This window comes from Ascaphus truei, chromosome 17 (assembly GCF_040206685.1).
Source record: "Ascaphus truei isolate aAscTru1 chromosome 17, aAscTru1.hap1, whole genome shotgun sequence".
Classification (NCBI taxonomy): domain Eukaryota; kingdom Metazoa; phylum Chordata; class Amphibia; order Anura; family Ascaphidae; genus Ascaphus; species Ascaphus truei.
The window spans coordinates 13779961-13804270 of record NC_134499.1 but is presented as its reverse complement, the minus strand read 5'-3'; the positions used below and the strand labels follow the sequence as shown (position 1 = coordinate 13804270).

Below are 24310 nucleotides of genomic sequence, written 5' to 3'. Positions count from 1 at the left end.
CCCTTACGAGATATCATTAGATAATATGTCACTGGGATTCCTCTGGATCAATATACTGTAAGTACGAATATAGGATAAAGTATCTGTCGTCTAAATTTAACATAGGTTGAATTTAATGGACATAGGGTAGGGCCCCGCTTTTCGGCGATCTGCCGGTACCGAGAAGGGTACCGCCATGTTTTTGCATGGGCAGAAAGGGGCCGCCAGAGGTCGCGCATGCGCAGAACGGGGGGTGCCGAGCTTACGCATGCGCAGAACGGGGATCGCGCATGCGCAGAAGATGGAATTGCAGGTCTGCGCATGCACCGAAAATCGCCGGTTCTGTTTTCCGGTGATTTTCGCTTTGAGGCGGGCCATAGAACGGAACCCGCCGCGTGAGCGGGGCCCGTCTGTATGTCTTTTGTCAACCTCGTCTATGTAATTATATGCTTTGATATTCCAACGACATGATGCAGCGAATGGTTTTACTTCTATTCGCTGCTAGGAAGTTTGTTTATAAATGATTGGATGAATAATGAGGATACTTGTATTACCCAGCTTCTGTACAAATTCCAATGTTTATTAGTATGGCTGTGTGATTCTGGAATGAAAGCAAATTCCTTATCAGTTTTGCTCTAAAGGAGTGGGAACCATATATTGAAACCATTATTTTTGGTGAAAAACTACAAGCGATTTTGTTTTTGGAGAAGTGTGGGGGTGGGGGAAGCTGGACTTGTATAATACAATGGCTAACCTTCTGTTTCCTATCTTCTTCTTTTTTTTTTGTTTTTTTTTATTTTAATCTCCTGTTTTGATTATTACTGTTTGGATTTTGAAGATTTATTTATAAAATGTGTTAGCAGGAACTATTGATTGTTACCTCCTCGTTTTCATGTATGTCCTGGGCATAGAGTGGCGATACGTGGTTACATTAAATAAACAAGGTTATACATTATATTTACAGGCATTTCATGGACAGTTAGGGACAATATATGCTATGGGCGTATGTAACAGTTACAGGCAAGATTAAAATGTGAGACAGCTGAAGTCTGTCTGCTGGTGGTGGCTGTGAGAGTCTTAGCTAGAATGTTCTAGTTTTAGGGGTGCAAGGTACGAGGAGGAGCGGACGGATACTTTGTTGAACCTTGCGACTGTGAAAAGTCTTTTGGAGGAAAATGGGCTGAAAAAGCACTACTACCAAATTGTAATAGTATCCACTTATTTAACCTGTCTAATACCAGGGCGTTCTCCTTGACCGTCTCCTGCCAGAGACAGCTGCACTTTTGGCATCCCACGGCACTCGGTCTAACATTGGGCATTGTGTTTTGGAGCAGCATGGACTATACTCTTATTGACAAACTGCACCAGCAGTGACAGTGGTAACTAGTGGAGCACAGCAGAGCTACTCTCCACCGGCACCCTTTTACCTCACCTTACAATGAGTAACCTCTAAGCGTGACCATTCACCAGGTGATATTGTCCCCACCTACTCAGGACAATTTTTGGTCAGACATTTATGGACCATTTAGAACTTTGGAGGTTGCATCTTTGTTTATTCAGGATATTATTTACAGCTGATGTGGATGTGAGGGGATCTTTTGCTCAGCTGTTTATATCACCTTTTGCAAGCATGCTACATTTCTAACCCCATCATTGTCTGATGAGTCTATTGAGAATTGATACATTGTTGTTACTTTACAAAGATACTCCACTCAGCTGCTTGCACTATATTCAGCAATATCCCTGTAGCTGCATTTTGGTGCATTCACACACGGTGTTGGGAACAGACATTATATTCTGTTATGACTCATTGTTGCCATTGTGTGTCGTTAGTTATACTATTGCACTGCCCTCTGGTGTTTAGTTATACTATTGCACTGCCCTCTGGTGTTTAGTTATACTATTGCACTGCCCTCTGGTGTTTAGTTATACTATTGCACTGCCCTCTGGTGTTTAGTTATACTATTGCACTGCCCTCTGGTGTTTAGTTATGCTATTGCACTGCCCTCTGGTGTTTAGTTATACTATTGCACTGCCCTCTGGTGTTTAGTTATACTATTGCACTGCCCTCTGGTGTTTAGTTATACTATTGCACTGCCCTCTGGTGTTTAGTTATACTATTGCACTGCCCTCTGGTGTTTAGTTATAATAGTGCACTGCCCTCTGGTGTTTAGTTATACTATTGCACTGCCCTCTGGTGTTTAGTTATACTATTGCACTGCCCTCTGGTGTTTAGTTATACTATTGCACTGCCCTCTGGTGTTTAGTTATGCTATTGCACTGCCCTCTGGTGTTTAGTTATACTATTGCACTGCCCTCTGGTGTTTAGTTATACTATTGCACTGCCCTCTGGTGTTTAGTTATACTATTGCACTGCCCTCTGGTGTTTAGTTATACTAGTGCACTGCCCTCTGGTGTTTAGCAGCGTGTGCTGTGAGCACAGATTGGATACACTATTGCAAGCTAGGAATCACACTGCATCATACGCTGCATCTCGTGCAGTCATTACTGCTGTAGTCTCACTCGGGCTGTTGCTTTATTCAGACTGCAGTCCTTTATTTGCAGCATATTCTTATTGCCCTATATCCCATTAGGGTTCATTATGTACAGGTCAGCTGTATCTCTGGGGTTGGGTTGTATTCCACCTTGTTTGCTCCCTCCCTCAGACCTGGCAAAGCCGTGTGGGTTGCCTCCTCTGGCAGTTAGTTTAACCCTTTTGTGGGTAGACTATTTACATATATACATTTGTCAGCTAATTATAGTCGCAGACTCGCACTCCCAGAATTATCGGTCTCCTTATGTGTATATGAGACGGTCTATTACATGGTTTTGGTGCTTGTATTCTAGTCTGTCAGTTGTGTTCTGTCACGCTGTGCTGCCCGCAGACCAGACTAACCCCCAGTACTGATGTGGAGAGTGAGTAGACCACGCACCCGCAGTAGTGGAGGCGTGCCCGGGGTGTGGATGTGGTAGCGTGGCCAGGGTACAAGGGACTAGCCTGTAACGCTCGGCCTGCCCACAAGCCAGATGAGACCCCGGGACTGAGGTGGAAAGGGATAATACCCCACACCTAACAGTAAACGGGGGCACGGCCGGAGTGTGGAAGTAGAGTAGATGGTCCGGGTAACAACAATAGAAAGAGTACCGTACTTGCCAACTCCAGCGGTGGTAGGTATAGTCCGTAAGCCAATGGTCGTGGGATGGAGAGAGCAGCGTATTTGAGTTTCCGTAAGCCTGGGTTATGGAGTGGAGAGAGCAGCGAAGTAGATTGTCCGTAAGCCGTGTCCAGGGGTTGTAGAAGCCTGCAAGGTAAAGAGTCCAACGCCAAGTCCAGGGGTACCAGAGAGCAGCATAAACGAAGTCCAAAGCCAAAGGTCAATATCCAGGGTGGTCAGCAGAATATCCAGGGACAGGAACAGGGACTGAAAGACAAAAGGGGCCAGGCAACAGCAGACAGCACCAAGGTACAGAAGCTATGCAGAGCAAAGAGGTAATGGTGAGGAGAGACTAAATAGGGGGTTGGGACCTATCAGAGGAAGGGGAGGAACGGAGGAGTGGTCAGAGGAAAGGCCTGATAGGCCACAGCTTCCCAAACACTTCCCTCCTATCGGAGCAAGGGGAGGAATGGAGGAGCGGCCCGGGGGAGGACCTGATAGGGGAAAGGTGTCTGGGTAGCTTGGGCCTGTCACAGCAAGGGGAGGAGCGGCCCGGGGAAGGGCCTGGGGGGCGGACCTGACGGGGAAGAGGCAGGGAAGCGCGTGGAGTGTGTGCCGCGTCATCGGGGGCGGAGTCAGGCGCCCGGCGCCTGTAAATGGCAGCCTGGGTCCGCGTGCGCCCGTAGGGGAGACGCGCGCGACCCGGAAGTGTGGGGGCAGCGGGAGAGGGAGCCGCAAGGAGCAAGGTATGCCGCCGGGGAGCCTGGGCAGCATGTAAGAGAGGTAAGGAGGCGTTGGCAGCGGGTATGCCCGCAGCGCAGATCCTTACATAGCCGTAGTACTTGCCAGATCCGGGCGTAGAGAGGGAAGCATAGTGATGTCCGTAGCCAAGGGTCAGGGGCAGTAGAGGTCCGTGAGCCGTGTTTGTGCGGTCCGAGAGGTCCAGAGGATGCTGGAGTCGAGGAGCCAGAGAGGGTAAGTAGACAAGCCGGTTCGGTAACGAGATCTGAAACGTAAGAGGGAGATGGGCATAGGATCCAAACAGCATGAGGCAAACGAAACTATGCAGAGCGACGTTGCATTGGAGCTACAGGTATAATAAAGCGCAGTGGGCCAATCAGAGGAGGAGGAGGCAGGGCAGTGGTGAGCTGAGGAGCCTCCTGTGATAGGACAGGTGAAGATGAGCAGTCTTGCTGGGGGGCGTGAGCGTGAGCCAGGAACCTGAGTCATCCGGTGGGCGGAGCCAGCCGCCGGGGGCAGTGCATAAATTAACTTATGCGGCGCGCGCCCTTTAAGTGGAAGCAGCGGGCGCCTATTGATTGAGACGGCGGCATGTGAGAGAGCCGCGGGGGAACTGAGGGGTGGTGCGTGCCACCCTCTACTGCGTGGAGCGGAGGGACCCGTGGCCGGGTAGAGAGGTAAGGGAGGGCAGCGCCGAGGGCGGCGTGTGCCCTGATTCCTTGCATGTTCTTGTCATTAGTGTGTTTAATAAATTGATTACTTTTGTACCCACCTTTTTTATGAGTGCCCTGGTTTGGAGTCTGGAAGTCCTGTCTTGTGGGACTTACCATCTTTCTCATTCTGTTACTGAAAGTCCTTTTGGAGTCAGATCTCAGGTGATAGGTGCTGCGAGTGGTAGGGGTGAGGAGCTTGTTCAGATAGGCGGGTAGCTTGCTCAGAAAGTATTTGATGGCAAGACAGGAAAGATGGAAATGTTGGTATGTTCTGAACTATAGCCGACGGGTCCTTCGTATCCTGTGTTTATTAAGGATAATTGCATTGTACTAATTTGCAATGTTTATGCTATTTTTATGTAACTGCCTTACTAGCTTATCTTTTATAACCGTTTTAACCCGACGTGTACTGTGCCTTATGCTGATATACATGTATTCATCTATTTACTTATTGTGAAAAACAAAATGCAATCCCAAATTGCCAGACTGAAAAAAGACGTTTTGTAGAAACATTAATTTAACAATGTAATTGGTTTCCCTAAGCAAATGTAACAATGCTAACAGCTGCTGTTTGGAAATTAATTATAAGTTGAATTTCTTAGAGGCCTCTGAATGGGAACGGATGTTTTTTTAATACAGTGTTTCATTCCCCTTACCCCCCCTCCCTCTCCGTATCAGAGAGGTAATACAGATAACGAGAGGGGGGAGAGAGGGGGCTCTGCCTGTGCAAACCCTTGTAGAAAGCACAGTGACGTCAGAGAGAAGGGAGCAGCCGGAGGAGATCTAACCCCCTCCCAGGTCTCAGCTCCCCGTGTCTACAACGAACTAAAAAAAGAATATAACCAAAAGCTATTCTATCTATCTCAACAGTTGAACGTAGGGCACAAATAATAAATAAAGTGATACAAATATGCAGTGTCTCGAAGGGAGGTATCCGAGATAGCAGTACAGTCCCAACTTCTGTGAATCCGAAGGGTAACAAAGAAAAGCCACAATAGTGAAGTGCTAAAGGATAAAATGTATGCGCAACATGAAAAATGGCTACTTACAATGTAGCAGATAAAACGAGCATTGTGGGCGTATGCCAGCGCACGAGCAATGGCAAGGAAAGTCCGTGTCTCCCTCTCACATAAATATATTATTTATTTATTTTTCCATGTCTTATATTTTGGTTAAAAAAAAAAAAAAAATCATCAATCGCCCAAATTGTATGTCTTTATTTATATAGCGCTTCACAGTAGTAATACATGTGGTAATCAAATATAAATAACAGATCATGGGAATAAGTGCTTTTAGACATAAACGTAACATTAAGGAAGAGGAGTCCATGCCCCGAGGAGCTTACAGTCTAATTGGTAGGTAGGGAGAATGTACAGAGACAGTAGGAGGGAGTTCTGGTAAGTGTGTCTGCAGGAGGCCAAGTTTATGTATCATGTGTTCAGAATATCCACAGTGCTATTCATATGCTTCTTTAAGCAAGTGTCTTAAGGTAGGTCTTAAAGGTGGATAGAGAGGGTGCTAGTCGGGTACTGAGGGGAAGGGCATTCCAGAGGTGTGGGGCAGAAAGTGAGAGAGGTTTAAGGCGGGAGAGGGCTTTAGATACAAAGGGGGTAGAAAGAAGACATCCTTGAGAAGAACACAATAGTCTGGATGGTGCATATCGAGAAATTAGGGTTGAGATGTAAGGAGGGGCAGAAGAATGTAAAGCTTTAAAAGTGAGGAGAAGAATGGAGTGTGAGATGCGGGATTTGATCGGAAGCCAGGAGAGGGATTTCATGAGGGGAGATGCTGAGACAGATCTAGGAAAGAGTAGAGTGATTCTGGCAGCAGCATTTAGGATAGATTGTAGGGGAGACAGGTGAGAGGCAGGAAGGCCGGACAGCAGGAGGTTACAGTAATCAAGACGGGAGAGAATGAGGGCCTGAGTCAGAGTTTTAGCAGTCGTGCAACAGAGGAAAGGGCGTATCTTTGTTATATTGCGGAGGAAAAAGCGACAAGTTTTAGAAATGTTTTGATTGTGAGGGGTGAATGTGAGAGAGGAGTCGAGTGTGACCCCTAGGCAGCATGCTTGGGCTACTGGGTGAATGATTGTAGTTCCAACAGTAATGTGGAAGGAGGTAGTAGGGCCAGGTTTGGGAGGAAGTATGAGGAGCTCTGTTTTAGCCATGTTGAGTTTAAGGCGGCGGAGGGCCATCCAGGATGATATAGCAGAGAGACATTCAGAAACATTGGTTTGTACAGCAGGTGTAAGGTCAGGTGTTGAAAAGTATATTTGTGTGTCGTCGGCATAGAGGTGATAATTAAACCCAAAAGATGTTATTAGGTCACCTAGAGAGAGTATTTACAGAGAAAAGAGAAGAAGTCCCAGGACAGAGCCCTGGGGTACCCCCACAGAGAGATCAATAGAGGAGGAGGTGTTAGCAGAAGAGACACTGAAAGTACGATGGGAGAGGTAGGATGAGATCCAGGATAGAGCTTTGTTCCGAATACCTAGAGTATGGCAAATGTGGAGGAGAAGAGGGTGGTCCACTGTGTCAAATGCTGCAGAGAGGTCGAGTAATATGAGCAGAGTGTTATGACCTCTGTTTTTGGCAGCATGGAGGTCGTCAGTTATTTTAGTGAGGGCTGTTTCGGTGGAGTGAGCAGTGCGGAAGCCAGATTGTAGAGGGTCTAGGAGAGAATAGGTGTTGAGAAAATGGAGCAAGCGAGAGAATACAAGACGTTCAAGGAGTTTAGAGGCAAAAGGCAGGAGGGAGACAGGTCGATAGTTAGAAAGACAGGTAGGGTCAAGCTTGCTGTTTTTGAGTAATGGTATGATTGTTGCATGTTTGAAGGAGGATGGAAAGGTTCCAGAGCAGAGGGAGGAGTAAAAAATGTGTGTGAGCGTAGGGATTATAGTAGGAGCTAGAGGTTTTAGGAGATAGGAGGGAGAGGGCAAGTGGTAGAGGGAGAAGAGGCGATCAACAGCGACACATCCTCCTCTGAGACAGTGGAAAAAGAGTCAAGGAAGGCAGGAGGAGAGTTAGGAAGAGGTGTAGGATGGGAGGAAGAAACAGAGGGGATGTTCTGCCGTATGGATTCCACCTTTTCCTTAAAATAGTCAGCAAAGTCCTGAGCAGAGATGGAGGAAGGAGAGGCAGCTGAGGGTGGTTTGAGTAGAGTATCAAAGACAGAGAACAGTCGGTGTGGGTTAGACTTGTGCATGTTGATTAGTGAAGAAAAGTAGGCTTGTTTAGCTTGCGAGAGGGCAGAGTTCAAACAGGATAGCATAAATTTGTAGTGAAGGAAGTCTGCGAGAGTGTGAGACTTCCTCCAGAGGCGTTCAGAGGAACGAGTGGAGGAACGCAGCATGCGCGTGTGGGAATTTAGCCAGGGTCTAGGGTTAGAAGGGCGAGTGCGGCAGAGAGTAAGCGAGGCATGTAGATCAAGAGAGGAGGACAAGGCAGAGTTGTAGTTCCTGACCAGGTTGTCAGGGTCTGTAACAGAGCTGAGAGAGGAGAGGGAGGAGCTTAAAGTGGACTAAAAGTCAGGTAAGTGAATAGAGCGCAGGTTTCTGCAGAACCGGGGGGTAGATGGAGGTGGAGAAGGGGAGAAGCGAGAGAGAGAATGAGATGAGGTGATGGTCAGAGAGAGGAAAAGGGGAAATGGAGAAATCAGAGAGAGAGAAGTTTTTAGTGAAAACCAGGTCTAAGTAGTGGCCATCCTTGTGGGTGCTGGCTGCAGTCCACTGTTGAAGGCCAAAAGAAGAGGTTAGAGAAAGAAAACGGGAAGCCCAAGAGAGAGAGGGGTCATCAATGTGGCAATTGAAGTCCCCAAGGAGAAGAACAGGGGAGTCTGAGGAGAGGAAGAAAGAGAGCCAGGATTCAAAGTGAGAGAGAAAGGCAGAAGGGGGATGAGTAGAGGTAGGTGGGCGATAGATGACCGCCACAGGGAGAGGAGAGAAGATCTGGACAGTGTGAGCCTCAAAGGAGGGAAAAGCAAGAGAGGGGGGAATAGGAAGGGTTCGGTAACGGCAGAGAGAGGAGAGCAGGAGCCCCAAGCCTCCACCCCTGCCGTCAGGGCGCGGAGTGTGGGAGAAGGAAAGGCCACCATAGGAGAGGGCAGCTTCCAGAGCAGTGTCAGACTGAGTGAGCCAGGTCTCAGTTATAGCAAAGAGAAGCAGGGAGTGAGAGAGAAAGAAATCATGTACAGAGAGGAACTTGTTAGAGAGGGAGCGAGCATTCCAAAGGGCACAGGAGAAAGGGAGAGAGGAGGGAGGGTGGCAGGGGATGGGTATGAGGTTGGAGGGGTTAGCACCAGAAGGAGTAGAAGTTGCATGTGGGAGGCGAGGACGAGAGCAAGTAGAAATAAGGCAGGGACCAGGATTGGGAGAGATATCCCCAGAAGCAAGGAGGAGAAGCATGGATAGAAAGAGGATGTGTGAGGAGGATTTGTAGGGGTGGTTTTTAGTGCAGGGGATATACTGTAGCTGTGTGGTGTCAGAGGACGCAGGTAAGAAAGGAGTTCATGTGAACTGAGAAGTGGTGAAGAAAGGAGAGATGGAGATATATGAATAGAGTTTGAGACATACTGAGGCTGGTAAAAAGAAGTGCATAATTTGAGAAGAAGTGAAGTCACAGCAAATATAAATGGTAAAGGCAGCATCACAGCGGTAATGACGCAGTCTGGTATAGATGATATCAAATCAAATGTAAGCCTTTAACCATTTCATGGAGTGGTGGGCAAACTAAACTAATCAGATGGGCACATGCCCTCAAGTGGTACAAATATACCCCTATACCACATGTAACCATTACTCTCTGCCTACCGTTTCAGCGTACTCGCACACCGTGGAGAACTCGGCGTTCTTCGGTGACGTGGTCCTGCGTTTCCCCAAGATCGTTCACCATTACTTCGATCGCAACTCAAACTGGAACAATCTGATCCGTTGGGGGATTGGCTTCTGCAACCTGAGCAGGATCTTTGAGGACGGACTCCACTCACAGCTGCTAGGGCTGGTAAGAACAGCTACTGAAGGTCTCAACCTATTGATCCTGTTGGAGTCTAGGGGTGCAACTGATATTTCAGGAGGTGATCTAATTGGCCTCCACATTGGGCAGTCGAGGTGTGTGAGAGCGAACCCGTTGAAACCTAAATATTGAATGTGACCCATTTCTCTGTCTGCTGTAAGACCTCGGGGATCCTATTTTTAAGCCGTGGCTTTCTTTTGTATTTCGGATGTAGCCTTATGTCTATCCCAACCAGGGTTGACGACGGGGGGGGGGGGGGGGGGCAGGGTTTTCTTAGTGTGTGTGTGTGTGTGTGTGTGTGTTTGATATGGGGTGAGAGTAGAGTGTGGGGGAGTGAGTGAGGAAGAGAGAGAGGGAGTAAGAGTGAGACTGAGGGGAGAGAAATACACGGGAAGAGGGGGGGGGAAATAGAGGAATGGGCTCGCGAGATGTGAAATGAGGGGGGCTCGCAAGACCTCCGACACGGGGAGGGGGGCAGGTTATAACTCTAGTCCTGGGCCCCCTGGAAAATCTGTCTGCGGCCCATTTCCCAGCCATGTATGAAGCCAATTGTGGCAACTGATGTGAATAAGGGGGCGATTTTCGTGAAGTGGATGCAGGGAGCTGATGTGTGTAAGAGGCCCACGCCATGCTCTTCAGAGACTTAGGGCCGTGTTCAGCAAGTAGTGCTAAGCCTGGTCACGGTGCCTCACCGCTTAGGATAGCTTGGTGTATGTGGTCCTGCATGTGACCATCTGCTACGTTTTGAGAATGTGTAGTAATTAAGGGGGTCAAGATGACGGGTAGATTAGGATTTTTCGCTCCACTTAAGTTGCGGTTTAAGTGGAGGGAAAAAGACTCCTTTTCCTGTCCATCTTGACTGTCTTCCAATAAATTCCCCGGAAATTCAGACGTGAGATGTACCTGTTTATTTTAGGAGTTCTGGTTCCCCTTCTGTGTTTGTTGATAACCCCCTCCTGGATATCCTCAGAATTACTATCGGGAACCCTAGCACCATTCAAGCTCCTTGTGTTAGAGTATGTCTCTATTTAGTACTTTTGGGAGTGCAGAATAGTCCTGTTTCTGTCTGACATGTACTGTACCAATGAACCGTTTCTCAATGTAGCAAATTATTAACCTGCAGGCTAAATCTAGATAAAACCATCACTGTACTAGCCTGTCTCTTTCTTGACCCAGGAACAAAGAAAGCAAAAGGAGAGGTTGGGATGTAGAAATGTATTCATCCAGCATATCCTGTGCGGATCTCTGCTTGTAACTACATTTAATGTCTAGCTGGCCAAATATGTCCATCACTTCTTTAAACCAAGCTGTCACGTTCGGCCCACCTGCGAGCACGTTACCTGCACACGGGACTTTTCACCTCCGCAGAGGTCCCTCAAATGGACAATATCTCCTCTACAGGACAAGGGTTAATACACAGCTCTGCCCTTCACCTCCACAAAGGTCCCTCAACTGAGATTTATATATCTCCTAAATCCGTCCCAATGTACTAACTGTCACAACACGCACACAAGTGAGCACGTGACTTAGATACGCAACCAGGGTTAATACACACAGCTACTCTAGCCAACTCGCCTTTCTCCTCCGCAAAGGCACCTCCAGTGAGGTGTGTGTGTGTGAGGCAATAAAATATTTTTTCACCATGTACTTTGTTGTGCCGGTAACTTCACCACCTCTTGTAATCTTGTTATATGCTGCAACTATTTTTGTACCTACGACTCTAGCCTTCTGAAGCAATAGTCTGTGTGCGGCCATTTTGTTTTCCTCCTCCTTGGAAGGAGGATGGGCGCTTTCACTTCTCGTGTTTGGCGCCCGGCTTGTTAACTTCCGCTCGCATGTTTTATGGACGGATTCATCTTTCCATTTCTCTTTTGCAGATGTCTCAAGAGTTGGGTATCAGCGAGAAATCGCCGGATTATAGGAATCCTTTTAAAACAGAAAACATGGAGGTAAGAAGAGTCCGTGTGAGCTATTGGACCATAAGAATCATTTTGAAGTGAAACTTCTTTAGTGGGACCAAATCTCAGTTTCTGGAGACGGAAGTGGGTTATGGAAATGACGTAAGTGCTGGCAGATGATGCAGCCAGCCACGCACTTACCTCCATGCATACAGTCCATCTCTGCGCAGGCGGCTCTGCGCGCACATGCGCAGTAGACGTCTCTCTCGCCATCAGCGCACAGCAGGGTCCTCGGGCCTTTGCGCATGCGTAGACATGTCGCACATGCGCAGATGCTGCCATCACCGCGATCAAGCGCAGACGGTCCTTTGCGCATGCGCAGAAGTATACTCCGGCCGGCCTCTGGAGGGCAGCAGCCGTCAAAGCTTTGCGCTTGGGCAGCAGCAGCACCAGAGGGGAAGAGGACACGGAGCCGAGACAATCCACCTTACCCCCCCCCCCTCAACTCCCCACAGTCATATACTCACACACACTGTCTCACACACACACTGTCTCACACACACACTGTCTCACACACACACTGTCTCACACTGTCACAGTAGACCAGGACTTTTAACACCATTTATATTTAAGGGATCAGTCACAGGGCAAGACAAGGCAGTGAAATAAAATGAGGTTTATTTTGGATAAGACCTCGGAAACACACAAGAATACAAAATACAAAAATATACACACTGGGTCTGGGGAATGAGATCTACCTTTCTTAGGTGCAGGGACCCACTGCAAGTGGGTTTTCCCCTGTCCGCTTCAGGATGTCAGAGTGCTGAACATACAGCAACCTCTCTGACATGTATCTCCAGCTGGTCATAGTCCAACTCCACACCCCTTCCCAGAGTGTCTCTCAAATGGTCTCCACACTCCTTCCCAGAGTGTCTCTTCCTCTGTTAATCTCCTGCTCTGTCAGCAGTGTTCCTTATAAACCCTGTGGTGGCTATCTTTTAACATTGAGCAATGGTAGCCAGCCAAGAGAAACAGTGTCTGGGGCTCAGTCCTGGCAACTGAATCTATTAACTGGTGCCCTACCTTTGTTCTGACCATAGCTGAATTATTCCATAGAAAAGATAAAGGGATTACAGAAACTCCCTCCATAGAAATGATAGGAACAGGCACATAACATAATTTACATTTGATGGGCTGACATGTTAATTCCATCACTCACACTACCAAACTACTGTATCTAGCTGGGAGGAATTGCTAACACAGGAATAAATACAGATATAAGGTATTTATGTAAAAGACAGGACTTAGTATTACACACAGCTAGCCCAAATCACACCAAAAGACAATGCTGGCTTTCTAAACAGGGGGAAGAATTGTCACAAGGAATAAAGAATACATGCTTTGAAATACATTCTTACAGACATGGGGTATGTTTACACATTCCCTGTTCTTCCCCAGATATTAGTTGGCTGGATGAAATACTGTCACACGCGCACGCTTTCTCACACGCACACACACGGTCACACACACAAACTAGGAATTCACAATTAGTGCAAATAGCTAATACAGGGTGTGTGTGCCGAGCACGCGCATTCTAAGTCAACATTTTTTGCATGTTGTCAATTAAATTGTATTTTGATTTTTAATTAAAAACATCACCAACACAAATACAATTTCTGTGACAAAACAGCGACAAAAGACAAAGAAGTTTCACTTAAAATGCGCGTGCTCGGCACACACCATTTTTATTAGTGTGTGTGTGTGTGTGTGTGTGTATACACAAAACCAAGCACTGACGTGTGTGTATTAGTTGGTAATGGGAGTTAAAACTGTCCCTTTTCTGCTGGAGCAGCAAACCATTCAGTGTATTGCACTTTAGTACATTGCATCCTTACGTTCACTCCACACCGTGTTCCGAGCGTAGCCTGGTAATCCCATGCGGTGGGTTATGTCCGCACTGCTGTCACTCTGTGACTGAGACCCTGTGTGGCATTTACACGCTGCAGCTGTAGAAGTTTAAGAAATACTTTTGTTTAATGCTCTACCCCGGGTTAGATATTTATACATGTGCATGTGATTCAGGAAGGCAGAGAAAAAAAACTTAGTGCAAAATGTGTCTCACAAGGGAAGCTAGAAATTATTTCCCGACCCATGTAAATAGCAGTAAAATATCTTGCTGGATTGATAATCTGCATTGTTTTAAACTGTTCTACGTAAAGCAGAAACCCTCCCCCAAATTGAAGACTTTTTATTGAACCTTTATATAGACAAGGGAGCTCCCCGTAGCTGAACTTCTGCGCTATATATCCCCCAGGGCGTAGTCACTATAGGATGGGGACTGGCACTCCGGGGGCCCCAGGGTGTAGTAACTATGGAGGGTTGGGACTGGCCCTCCAGGGCCCCAAAGGCGTAGTCTCTACGGGATCGGAACTGGCCCTCCAGGGCCCCAGGGCGTAGTCTACGGGATCGGGACTGGCAGTCCGGTGGCCCCTGGGCATAGTCTGTATGGGATCGGGACTGGCCCCCCAGGGCGTAGTCTACAGGATCGGGACTGGCAGTCCGGTGGCCCCTGGGCATAGTCTGTATGGGATCGGGACTGGCCCCCCAGGGCGTAGTCTACAGGATCGGGACTGGCAGTCCGTGGGCCCCATGGCGTAGTCTTCACATTGTCTTCAAATGAGGTTTTTTGTTATGGGTTTGATCGCGTTAGAGAGCACGAGGCGATCTGCCCAGTGAGGAAACGGAGGAGGACCTCTTCTGGGGGCACTCGGGGACCACAACCCCTCCGGCACCAAAAGGCTTAAACAGGTAGGAAAAAGGAGAACCCTGTAGCTTGGGGTGACACCAATTAACTCCAGGGATTGTCGCTTTCAATGAGGTAACAAATATATATTTAAATGAAGGGGACCCGACTAAACCCAGAAGTTGTCCCAGATAGGACGTAGTTTGTGGGTTTGACCGAGCAGCGGGGTCCTTTCCTGTGCAAGAACAGATGGAAGAAGCAGATGGGGCCTATCCCCCCTTCCCCCTGTCAGCAGGGCCTCCCAGGGACCCCCCCCCCCCCATGTCATTCACGTGGGCCCAGGGTTACATATCCCCTGGGACCCATACAAGCTGGTGGTGGGTCTGTAAATAAATGCTTATACATAGGTTTATTTATATGAAACCTGTGGGGTATTGGGTACTTCCTGGTCACTGTCATGTGATGCTGTGATGTCACCACTCTGACTTCTGACCCAGGAAGCAGAGTGAGAGCCAGTCAGAGAACATCAGGGCACTGACAGACACAGAGCCAGGAAAATGACTACCTGTCAGCAGTAATGAAGAAGGATTGTTCAGTAACAACAGGGTCGTGTTATTGTGAAGCATAAACACTTGAACATAACAAAACTTTCTTGCCCAGCTCTGGATGTGGTTAAATAGAGTTGGATATATACACATGGCTGTGCTTGGGCTCTCATGGTCAGGGTGCTGGGTCGGTGCAGGCTGGGCTCAGTCTCTCAGACCTGGTCAAGGTGCTGGGTCAGTGTAGGCTGGGCTCAGTCTCAGTCCTGGTCAAGGTGCTGGGTCAGTGTAGGCTGGGCTCAGTCTCAGTCCTGGTCAGGGTGCTGGGTCAGTGTAGGCTGGGCGTGGATTTGCAGATAGAATAAGGATGGGCGCCAGGAACTTTTACAGTACAAACGAGCTTTATTGCCAGCTGTTGATAAGGATCGCTATACGAAACAGACTTTACTTCAGATATTAACTGGTGGCAAATCATAACGTTTCTCTTCCCCTGGTAGCTCACTCCTGCAAGAGAACAATCTTGGGCCATCACTATGGACGCTAATTATTTAGGGCACGTTCCTTAACTGAAAACAAATGATGAAAGATCATCTTTACTGCACTTATATTATTATATTTACAGGACTCACAGTGAGCACCTCTAACTGAACGGGAAGGAACCTGCTTCTAGAACATTGGGTGGAGCTATATATACCTTTCTATCTCCCTATGGTGACATCACTGGTCAGCAGACATCTTACATCACATGGTGGGGAGGGGCAATACCAGACTAATCCCACCCGATTAACCCTTTAAGGCTGTTAGCCCCCTCTGGGGACTACTAACTCAAGGGATTATGTAACTACATACATACATACATACATACATACATACATACATACATACATACATACATACATGAAACCCTTTGCGCCTGGCACCTGAGGTTAGCACCGTTCCTGATTTGGGGAATGACTTCTCCCCCAAGAGCTGTAGATTTTGATAATCAAATAATCTATATATATTTATTTTTTTGTTTTTAGTTTTTTCCCAACACCGACGCCTTCCAGAAAGCGCTGAGAGAGGAGGAGAAGAGGAGGAAAAAGGAGGAGAAGAGGAAGGAAATTCGGAAAGGCCCGCGCATCACTCGCTCTCGGTCAGAACTATAACACCGAGTGAGGGTCATAGTTTAAAGGGGCAGTCCCACGTACTCGGCCAGTGGAATTTCTTAGGGGCCTCTGAATAAGGGAGTGTTTGTCAATCAAGTGTTTTCTTTCCCCCTATCCCAGAACATCCTTATCAGAGAGACAATAAAGATAAGGGTAGGGGGAGAGACGGGGGCTCTGACTGCACAAGCACTGGCTGATCACATGGTGACATCATATAGAAGGGCGCAGGAAATCAAACCCCTCCCAAGTCACTTTGATACCTTTTGGGGCCCTCAAAGGTTTAATTACCCAGAGCAGATCCCTTAAACACGTCACTGGAATTAATTCACTTTGGTCCTAGGAGAGATTGTCCCTTTAATATACCCTGTGTAGGATCCCAAGGGCGCCTTACAGGAACACTACATGTGCCCCCACAATCTCTGTTCTGAGCCGAAATGCTGTGACCTTACCTGTTCCAGCACTGCGGGTTATACATTGAAGTCTCCTGGATGCAAAACAGGTGAACAAATGGTGTCAAATTGTTAGCAAATCAAAAAATCTCAATGTTGATGGTCTGCTTTGATCAAATCCGGTACAGCTATTCTCCCTCCCCCCGCCCCCCCTGAAGGAAATTCCAACACCCCCCAACTTGTATTCCGGAGACTGATACATAACCCGTGCTGTGTTCACAGCCATGGTGCAGCCATAAATATTATTAATAAAGACTGGACATACGCCATTCACCAATCAAAGAGCTGCCATGTTTGATATGGGCAACACGGGATAGAAAGTAGGCTTCAGCCTGGCAGCCTGATTAAATGGAGCGTTAGGATTCGTCACCTTATTTTGGAATGAATGGAGGGCCTCAAGAAGTATTATAAGCCGATTTTTTACAAGCTAGATCCAGTGGTTTTCAACCTTTTTCAGAGCTGCGGAACCTTTTAAAAATGTATTGTGACGCCATGAAATCCTTTAAGTATAGTGGCTTGGCAGAACTCTAAGCCATTTATCGCTTGTACGTAAAGATATTGTGGTAGAGCCTATATATTTGGAAAAAATGGCTTTCTACATAATATTTATCTGGCTTCTTCAGTTGGCGCCTGGCATGGGACCTCGATGGGAGCTCTGCACTCTCTGCTCCTGCTAATTTCACGCTAGTTGCTCATGCGGCTACGTGCAGTTCTTCACACTGAAACTTGCATGTTAGACATGGCAATGTAAATATATAAAGAACGTGCAAAATGTTGAAATATAATCATTTTCAAGTCTTTAAATGTATCTAAAATGACATTTAGAATAAGGTTGTGGCCCCTCAATGTGTTCTGGTCCGGCCCATTAGGAGAACCAGTTGAAGGGCCCTGTAATATATCTGATTTTATATTACAATGTAACATGTAATTTACCTTTCTAATGATTAAATAAAACATTTGGCCCAATTTTTTTTTTTTTTAAATTATTCGGATATAACCCTTTCAGTGAAAGCGGGGGCCAGCAATGCACTGCAAAGGTTAGAGTACCACGTTTGAACCAGGGATCCCACTGGTTGCTTAACGTGGAACGCCACGGTTCCAATGAATACAGGTTGAAAACCGCTGAGTTATATCACAGATCGGAAAGCCAGTCTGTAACAGGACAGGTTTGCTGCATCATTTTCTGCTGCTAACCCACGTTTCTAATCTTACCTGTGTGATGGCTGCTCATAAGCTCTAGTGCAGTGGTGGCCAACTGCAGGCCTCAAGGGCCACTAACAGGTCAGGTTTGCAGGATACCCCTGCTTCAGCACAGGTGGCTCACATCAGTCAACGAAGCAGTGTCATCTTGAAAACCTGACCTGTTGGTGGCCCTTGAGGACTGGCGTTGGCCGCCCCGGCACTAGTGGCTACTTGTTTGAATGACCATGAAGAGGCAGTAACTGCTTTCTCACCCTAACGATCTCTCCGCCTTGTGTTGGCGCGGGGCGCTCCTGGGAAGACGAGGAGATGTCATTTGTGAGGGTGCAAATGTTTTGTAGCAACGTTTGGAGACACCGAGATTCTGTTATTAGGGGCTAATCGGCATATTTACTAAGCAGCCATAAGACATCTTCCGGGGCGCTGGGAGACGCCTTCAGCCCTATTTACTGAAATTCGCTCTAAGAGGTCTCTTGTAGCAGAAGACCGCTTGGTAAATATGATCCTAAATGTTTATAATTGTATTTTTATTTTTTTGCATCTGAGCCCATTTAAATATAACGTTCTAAAAAGCACATCCCCCCCCACCCTGCCTCCCTATTTTTAGGTATAAAGAGGCCTCAGGGCTGCTGTACGTATCAGCCTCACTCGCCTCTCCTAATATTTGTGTTGTGAATACATGGTGGGTTTTCACGGAACCGAGTCAGCCCAGCACTGCGTGGGGTGCTGAACCCCTCTGGCACTGGGAGGGTTAACACTGTTTGGGCTGGGAATAGGTGATCACGGAGGGCGTCCTGCATTTACGTGCGGCCTGATGGGGTTGTTTCCCCTCCTTACAATAAGGCAGCTGTCCCACACCCGACCCAACTGAACTGGCGACGCACAATTTAGGAGGTTGCGTGATACCTCTAACGTTCCCAGTACCAGGCCCCCTGCCCCAAGTGCGCTATAAACCCTTAACAAAACCAGCGTGCGTTGTGCGTGCTGTGTGTGCCTTTAATTGTGCTTTTCCCGGTTGGCGTTTTTTGCGCCAGCTATAAAACATATCTTACAATACAGACAAACCCCATAACCTTTGTACATTGGTGTTTGCTGCTCGTTTAAATGTGCAACCCCAGGGAACAGGTCAAATCTTTTTAACCCACGGAGTATATATGTCTTCCCTCATCGGCTTTATGAGGAACAATTTGACTTATGTGGGACCTGTGAATGTTCTCTGAGAACACTGAATTCTAAGCATAGCGACTGCTTTTATGCCTTTCTGACTAATAATGACATCATAATTATTACTTTGCAAACAAAGGAGAATGTAGCTGCCGCTCCGGGGTTTTATAACCAGTCTTATCACCAAAATAGATTTGGTAATATGTAGATTTTTTTGTCTTTTTTTTTTAATGCATTTATTTTACCTTGGACATGTTATACGTTTTATAACAATATCTAGTAAATAAACATATCACGTGTGAGCACATTCAGACAGGTCTGCAACCCTGCGCTCGTGCGTCCACTACAGCAAGGGATTCTGGGTAATGACATGCAAATGAGCACTCGCAGGGGGTCACGCATATATGTCTGATTACTTTGAAAGGTGCATTTAACTTACTTAAACATGTCCCTGTCCTTCAGCCCCTTTCATCCTAGGAGGGACTGACCCCTTGACCTTGTTGAGGCTGCGTCTATCTGCAAGTGACGTGCAGGCAACAGGAATCCAGTGTCCTCCCCCTGTATCCCCTCCTACTGCCAGCACCGAGAACGGCAGTGGGAATCCTAATCCAGGGGGGCTCAACTCCAGTCCTCAAGACCCCCCAAACAGGTCAGGTTTGAGGATATCCCTGCTTCAGCACAGGTGGCTCAATCAGTCTCTGCTTCAGCACAGGTGGCTTCATCAGTGGCTCAGTCTTTGACTGAGCCACTGATGAAGCCACCTGTGCTGAAGCAGAGACTGATTGAGCCACCTGTGCTGAAGCAGGGATATCCTTAAAACCTGACCTGTTGAGGGGGCTTGAGGACTGGAGTTGAGCCCCCTGTGTCCTAATCCACACCGCACACTTCCCTGTAACCCATTTTCAGCACCATGAGGTGCAGAGATGGTCCGTGTAAACTGACAACATTTTCGGGGGGGCCACCCGTTCCCTTTCCTCAAATCAGAGGCTGCGATGCAGGACGGGCGAGAGTCCTCTCCCGAAAGCGCCAGTATGAAAAGCACCGTTTCCGCACACCATCGGCAACTCCCCGCGGCTTTACGGCAACTCCTGTGACCGCGGTGTGACCTATTCCGTGACCAGGCTCATTCCAAACGTGGGGGATTTAAAGGCAAAGGCACTTTTCAAGCACAAATAAACAGGTTCCTTTGCTGCCAATGGCGCTGGCGTCACGTGGCTCTGGCAGTGAAGGGGTTATTATCTCTTGAAACTGTCACTGATGACCAATATCATCGGGAGCCATTTAACAAATCCATACAAAGAACCACGTGTGTAAAATGTTGGGTTAGCCGAATGCATCTCCGTCTTGTACACGGTGACCCCGGCTAATACATCTCCATCTTGTACCCGCCGAATCCCGGCTAATACATCTCCGTCTTGTACACAGTGACCCCGGCTAATACATCTCCGTCTTGTACCCGCCGAACCCCGGCTAATACATCTCCGTCTTGTACACGGTGACCCCGGCTAATACATCTCCGTCTTGTACACGGTGACCCCGGCTAATACATCTCCGTCTTGTACCCGCCGAACCCCGGCTAATACATCTCCGTCTTGTACACGGTGACCCCGGCTAATACATCTCCGTCTTGTACACGGTGACCCCGGCTAATACATCTCCGTCTTGTACACGGTGACCCCGGCTAATACATCTCCGTCTTGTACACGGTGACCCCGGCTAATACATCTCCGTCTTGTACCCGCCGAACCCCGGCTAATACATCTCCGTCTTGTACACGGTGACCCCGGCTAATACATCTCCGTCTTGTACACGGTGACCCCGGCTAATACATCTCCGTCTTGTACACGGTGACCCCGGCTAATACATCTCCGTCTTGTACACGGTGACCCCGGCTAATACATCTCCGTCTTGTACCCGCCGAACCCCGGCTAATACATCTCCGTCTTGTACCCGCCGAACCCCGGCTAATACATCTCCGTCTTGTACACAGTGACCCCGGCTAATACATCTCCGTCTTGTACCCGCCGAACCCCGGCTAATGCATCTCCGTCTTGTACCCGCCGAACCCCGGCTAATACATCTCCGTCTTGTACCCGCCGAACCCCGGCTAATACATCTCCGTCTTGTACACGGCGAACCCCGGCTAATACATCTCCGTCTTGTACACAGTGACCCCGGCTAATACATCTCCGACTTGTACCCGCCGAACCCCGGCTAATACATCTCCGTCTTGTACACGGCGAACCCCGGCTAATACATCTCCGTCTTGTACACGGTGACCCCGGCTAATACATCTCCGTCTTGTACACGGTGACCCCGGCTAATACATCTCCGTCTTGTACATGCCGAACCCCGGCTAATACATCTACGTCTTGTACACAGTGACCCCGGCTAATACATCTCCGTCTTGTACACGGTGACCCCGGCTAATACATCTCCGTCTTGTACACGGTGACCCCGGCTAATACATCTCCGACTTGTACCCGCCGAAACCCGGCTAATACATCTCCGTCTTGTACACGGCGAACCCCGGCTAATACATCTCCATCTTGTACACGGCGAACCCCGGCTAATACATCTCCGTCTTGTACACAGTGACCCCGGCTAATACATCTCCGTCTTGTACACGGCGAACCCCGGCTAATACATCTCCGTCTTGTACACAGTGACCCCGGCTAATACATCTCCGTCTTGTACACGGTGACCCCGGCTAATACATCTCCGTCTTGTACACGGTGACCCCGGCTAATACATCTACGTCTTGTACACGGTGACCCCGGCTAATACATCTCCGTCATGTACATTCGAACCCCGGCTAATGCATCTCCGTCTTGTACATTCGAACCCCGGCTAATACATCTCTGTCTTGTACATGCCGAACCCCGGCTAATACATCTCCGTCTTGTACACAGTGACCCCGGCTAATACATCTCTGTCTTGTACATGCCGAACCCCGGCTAATACATCTCCGTCTTGTACACGGTGACCCCGGCTAATACATCTCCGTCTAGTACACGGTGACCCCGGCTAATACATCTCCGTCTTGTACACGGTGACCCCGGCTAATACATCTCCGTCTTGTACACGGTGACCCCGGCTAATACATCTCCGTCTTGTACCCGCCGAACCCCGGCTAATACATCTCCGTCTTGTACACGGTGACCCCGGCTAATACATCTCCGTCTTGTACACGGTGACCCCGGCTAATACATCTCCGTCTTGTACACGGTGACCCCGGCTAATACATCTCCGTCTTGTACACGGTGACCCCGGCTAATACATCTCCGTCTTGTACCCGCCGAACCCCGGCTAATACATCTCCGTCTTGTACCCGCCGAACCCCGGCTAATACATCTCCGTCTTGTACACAGTGACCCCGGCTAATACATCTCCGTCTTGTACCCGCCGAACCCCGGCTAATGCATCTCCGTCTTGTACCCGCCGAACCCCGGCTAATACATCTCCGTCTTGTACCCGCCGAACCCCGGCTAATACATCTCCGTCTTGTACACGGCGAACCCCGGCTAATACATCTCTGTCTTGTACACAGTGACCCCGGCTAATACATCTCCGACTTGTACCCGCCGAACCCCGGCTAATACATCTCCGTCTTGTACACGGCGAACCCCGGCTAATACATCTCCGTCTTGTACACGGTGACCCCGGCTAATACATCTCCGTCTTGTACACGGTGACCCCGGCTAATACATCTCCGTCTTGTACATGCCGAACCCCGGCTAATACATCTCCGTCTTGTACACGGCGAACCCCGGCTAATACATCTCCGTCTTGTACACGGTGACCCCGGCTAATACATCTACGTCTTGTACACAGTGACCCCGGCTAATACATCTCCGTCTTGTACACGGTGACCCCGGCTAATACATCTCCGTCTTGTACACGGTGACCCCGGCTAATACATCTCCGACTTGTACCCGCCGAAACCCGGCTAATACATCTCCGTCTTGTACACGGCGAACCCCGGCTAATACATCTCCATCTTGTACACGGCGAACCCCGGCTAATACATCTCCGTCTTGTACACAGTGACCCCGGCTAATACATCTCCGTCTTGTTCACGGCGAACCCCGGCTAATACATCTCCGTCTTGTACACAGTGACCCCGGCTAATACATCTCCGTCTTGTACACGGTGACCCCGGCTAATACATCTCCGTCTTGTACACGGTGACCCCGGCTAATACATCTACGTCTTGTACACGGTGACCCCGGCTAATACATCTCCGTCATGTACATTCGAACCCCGGCTAATGCATCTCCGTCTTGTACATTCGAACCCCGGCTAATACATCTCCGTCATGTACATTCGAACCCCGGCTAATGCATCTCCGTCTTGTACATTCGAACCCCGGCTAATACATCTCTGTCTTGTACATGCCGAACCCCGGCTAATACATCTCCGTCTTGTACACAGTGACCCCGGCTAATACATCTCCGTCTTGTACACAGTGACCCCGGCTAATACATCTCTGTCTTGTACATGCCGAACCCCGGCTAATACATCTCCGTCTTGTACACGGTGACCCCGGCTAATACATCTCCGTCATGTACATTCGAACCCCGGCTAATACATCTCTTTCTTGTACATGGCAAACTCTGGCTAATGTATCTCAGTCTTGTACACGGGGAACCCCGGCTAATATATCTCTGTCTTGTACACGGTGAACCCCGGCTAATACATCTCCGTCTTGTACATGCCGAACCCCGGCTAATACATCTACGTCTTGTACACAGTGACCCCGGCTAATACATCTCCGTCTTGTACACGGTGACCCCGGCTAATACATCTCCGTCTTGTACACGGTGACCCCGGCTAATACATCTCCGACTTGTACCCGCCGAAACCCGGCTAATACATCTCCGTCTTGTACACGGCGAACCCCGGCTAATACATCTCCATCTTGTACACGGCGAACCCCGGCTAATACATCTCCGTCTTGTACACAGTGACCCCGGCTAATACATCTCCGTCTTGTACACGGCGAACCCCGGCTAATACATCTCCGTCTTGTACACAGTGACCCCGGCTAATACATCTCCGTCTTGTACACGGTGACCCCGGCTAATACATCTCCGTCTTGTACACGGTGACCCCGGCTAATACATCTACGTCTTGTACACGGTGACCCCGGCTAATACATCTCCGTCATGTACATTCGAACCCCGGCTAATGCATCTCCGTCTTGTACATTCGAACCCCGGCTAATACATCTCTGTCTTGTACATGCCGAACCCCGGCTAATACATCTCCGTCTTGTACACAGTGACCCCGGCTAATACATCTCTGTCTTGTACATGCCGAACCCCGGCTAATACATCTCCGTCTTGTACACGGTGACCCCGGCTAATACATCTCCGTCTAGTACACGGTGACCCCGGCTAATACATCTCCGTCTTGTACACGGTGACCCCGGCTAATACATCTCCGTCTTGTACACGGTGACCCCGGCTAATACATCTCCGTCTTGTACCCGCCGAACCCCGGCTAATACATCTCCGTCTTGTACACGGTGACCCCGGCTAATACATCTCCGTCTTGTACACGGTGA

The 24310-nt window shown here is 48.5% G+C and overlaps 1 protein-coding gene across 4 annotated transcripts in view; it reads left to right on the top strand.

The window, feature by feature from the left end:
- The window catches only part of CCDC134 (coiled-coil domain containing 134), a 36520-nt gene that overhangs the window by 7361 nt on the left and 4849 nt on the right, over positions 1-24310 (top strand). For 3 of the 4 annotated variants that reach the window (XM_075574016.1, XM_075574018.1, XM_075574017.1), the window contains 3 exons: positions 9404-9585; positions 11475-11546; positions 15803-15915. In XM_075574016.1, the coding sequence (XP_075430131.1) occupies positions 9404-9585; positions 11475-11546; positions 15803-15915 (367 nt within the window). Of the gene's footprint in view, positions 1-9403; positions 9586-11474; positions 11547-15802; positions 17344-24310 lie in introns of those variants that run through there. The other variant, XM_075574019.1, reaches the window with a different exon arrangement.